This window comes from Triticum dicoccoides, chromosome 3B, assembly GCF_002162155.2.
Source record: "Triticum dicoccoides isolate Atlit2015 ecotype Zavitan chromosome 3B, WEW_v2.0, whole genome shotgun sequence".
In the NCBI taxonomy this organism is placed as follows: Eukaryota; Viridiplantae; Streptophyta; class Magnoliopsida; order Poales; family Poaceae; genus Triticum; species Triticum dicoccoides.
In genome coordinates this window covers 765,854,247-765,856,010 of record NC_041385.1, presented here as the reverse complement: position 1 = coordinate 765,856,010, position 1,764 = coordinate 765,854,247, and the positions used below count along the sequence as shown (strand labels likewise).

The 1,764-nt window shown below is 52.5% G+C and overlaps 1 protein-coding gene across 1 annotated transcript; it reads left to right on the top strand.

The window, feature by feature from the left end:
• The first annotated feature begins 205 nt into the window (after positions 1–205).
• On the top strand, positions 206–1,262 carry LOC119282122 (probable esterase PIR7A). The gene is made up of 3 exons (XM_037562447.1): positions 206–577; positions 694–831; positions 910–1,262. The coding sequence occupies exons 1-3, from the start codon at positions 206–208 to the stop codon at positions 1,195–1,197; spliced, it is 798 nt and encodes a 265-aa protein (XP_037418344.1). The 3' UTR covers positions 1,198–1,262.
• Positions 1,263–1,764: the final 502 nt, after the last annotated feature.

Genomic DNA, 1,764 nt, shown 5'->3' with positions numbered 1-1,764 from the left:
TTTAAAGGAAATATAAGGACAGAATTGTAAGGTGGACTTATGACTCCAACGCTGCCGTATCCAACTCTGCTTTCGCTTTTACTGAAAACTTATTGCCATGTGCGCCCATGCTGGCGAGGTACCCTCGGCAAAGATATCTGCAAGAGCAGGAGCCGCTCGCCGCCGGTAGCATAGCCAGTCGATCTCTTGCCGGAGGTGAAATCCGATGGAGGGGAGCAGCAGCGGCAAGCACTTCATCCTCATCCACGGCCTCTGCCACGGCGCGTGGTGCTGGTACAAGCTGGTGCCGATGCTCCGCGCCGCGGGGCACCGCGTCACCGCGCTCGACATGGCCGCGTCAGGCGCGCACCCGGCGCGCATGGACGAGGTGCCGTCCTTCGAGGACTACTCTTGGCCGCTGCTCGACGCGGTGGCCGCGGCACCGGCGGGCGAGAGGCTAGTCCTGGTCGGGCACAGCCTCGGCGGGCTCAACATCGCGCTCGCCATGGAGAGGTTCCCGCGCAAGGTCGCCGCGGCCGTGTTCCTGGCCGCGTGCATGCCGTGCGTCGGCAGGCACATGGGCGCCACCACGGAGGAGGTGAGTAATTGTCCCGCGTTAGCAAATTTTACACAGCTCAGAAGTCAGAGGAGGTTCATCGTAATCGACCGATCATCATCATGGTGACCACGCTGATTTCCCGCGATTCTCGCTAGATCATGAGACGGATCAAGCCGGATTTCTTCATGGACATGAAGAGGATGGTTCTGAACACGAGCCAGGGCCCTCTACCTGCACTCGTGTTTGGTCCAAAAATATTGGCAGCAAAGCTGTACGATCGAAGCTCAGGTGAGGTAATAGCAAGAGTGCATTCTTTCCCGTCACAAAATGTTAATTACGACGCTGACAGTGGTTTTACGTACGGCATGCAGGATCAGACGCTGGCTACGATGCTGGTGAGACCGGGCTGCCAGTTCTTGGATGACCCTACCATGAAGGACGAGCCTCTGCTCACCGAAGCCAAGTACGGGTCGGTGAAGAAGGTGTACGTGGTGGCCATGGCCGACGCATCAAACTCCGAGGAGATGCAGCGTTGGATGGTCGACATGAGCCCCGGCACGGAGGCCGAGGAGATCGCCGGAGCGGATCACATGGCCATGTGCTCCAAACCCAGGGAGCTCTGTGATGTCCTGCTCCGGATAGCCGACAAGTATGAATGAATTGATTGTCCACACAGTTAGACTTGTACTCCGTAATATCTTCCCATGAATTTCTCGTTCGCTGAGAGTTAAGTTTGTTGTTACCTTTTAAAAAAAAACTTTATTGCTTTTCGAATTGCTTACAATATGTGTCACGTGATAAAACAAAACTTCATATATTTTTAGTTAAATATATGATCAAACTTGGACCCAAAACACAAAGTAGTCTAATAAACCCGGATGGAGGTAGTACTATTTTTGCCCTTACTAGGCGATGCGTTATGGTTGTGCACATCCGGCAGTGAGGTTTGTGCTACAAGAAACATGCACCGTGCCCATTTACAGATAAAGGATTGCGTTACATACTTACATGCCAGACCGAATTCAATAGTTGTGTCGACAGAAAACATTTCTTCATCTCTGTCGGATTTCTGGCCGTCGATCGCCTGCCACGATCCATGCAAAGCTCTGTTGCATTCTACATATCTTATCGGCTCCGCATTTTGTTTTCCAACACATGTAAAAAAAGGGATTTTGAAAAGGGCAGGGCATTTGTCTCGCTAATAGCAAGATGAAAGAACCCCTCTC

Coding starts and splice junctions, on each gene's coding strand:
- LOC119282122 (XM_037562447.1), top strand. CDS start 206: ATGGAGGGGAGCAGCAGCGGCAAGCACTTCATCCTCATCCACGGCCTC. Junction 578..693: donor TGGGCGCCACCACGGAGGAG/GTGAGTAATTGT, acceptor GATTCTCGCTAG/ATCATGAGACGGATCAAGCC. Junction 832..909: donor ACGATCGAAGCTCAGGTGAG/GTAATAGCAAGA, acceptor TACGGCATGCAG/GATCAGACGCTGGCTACGAT.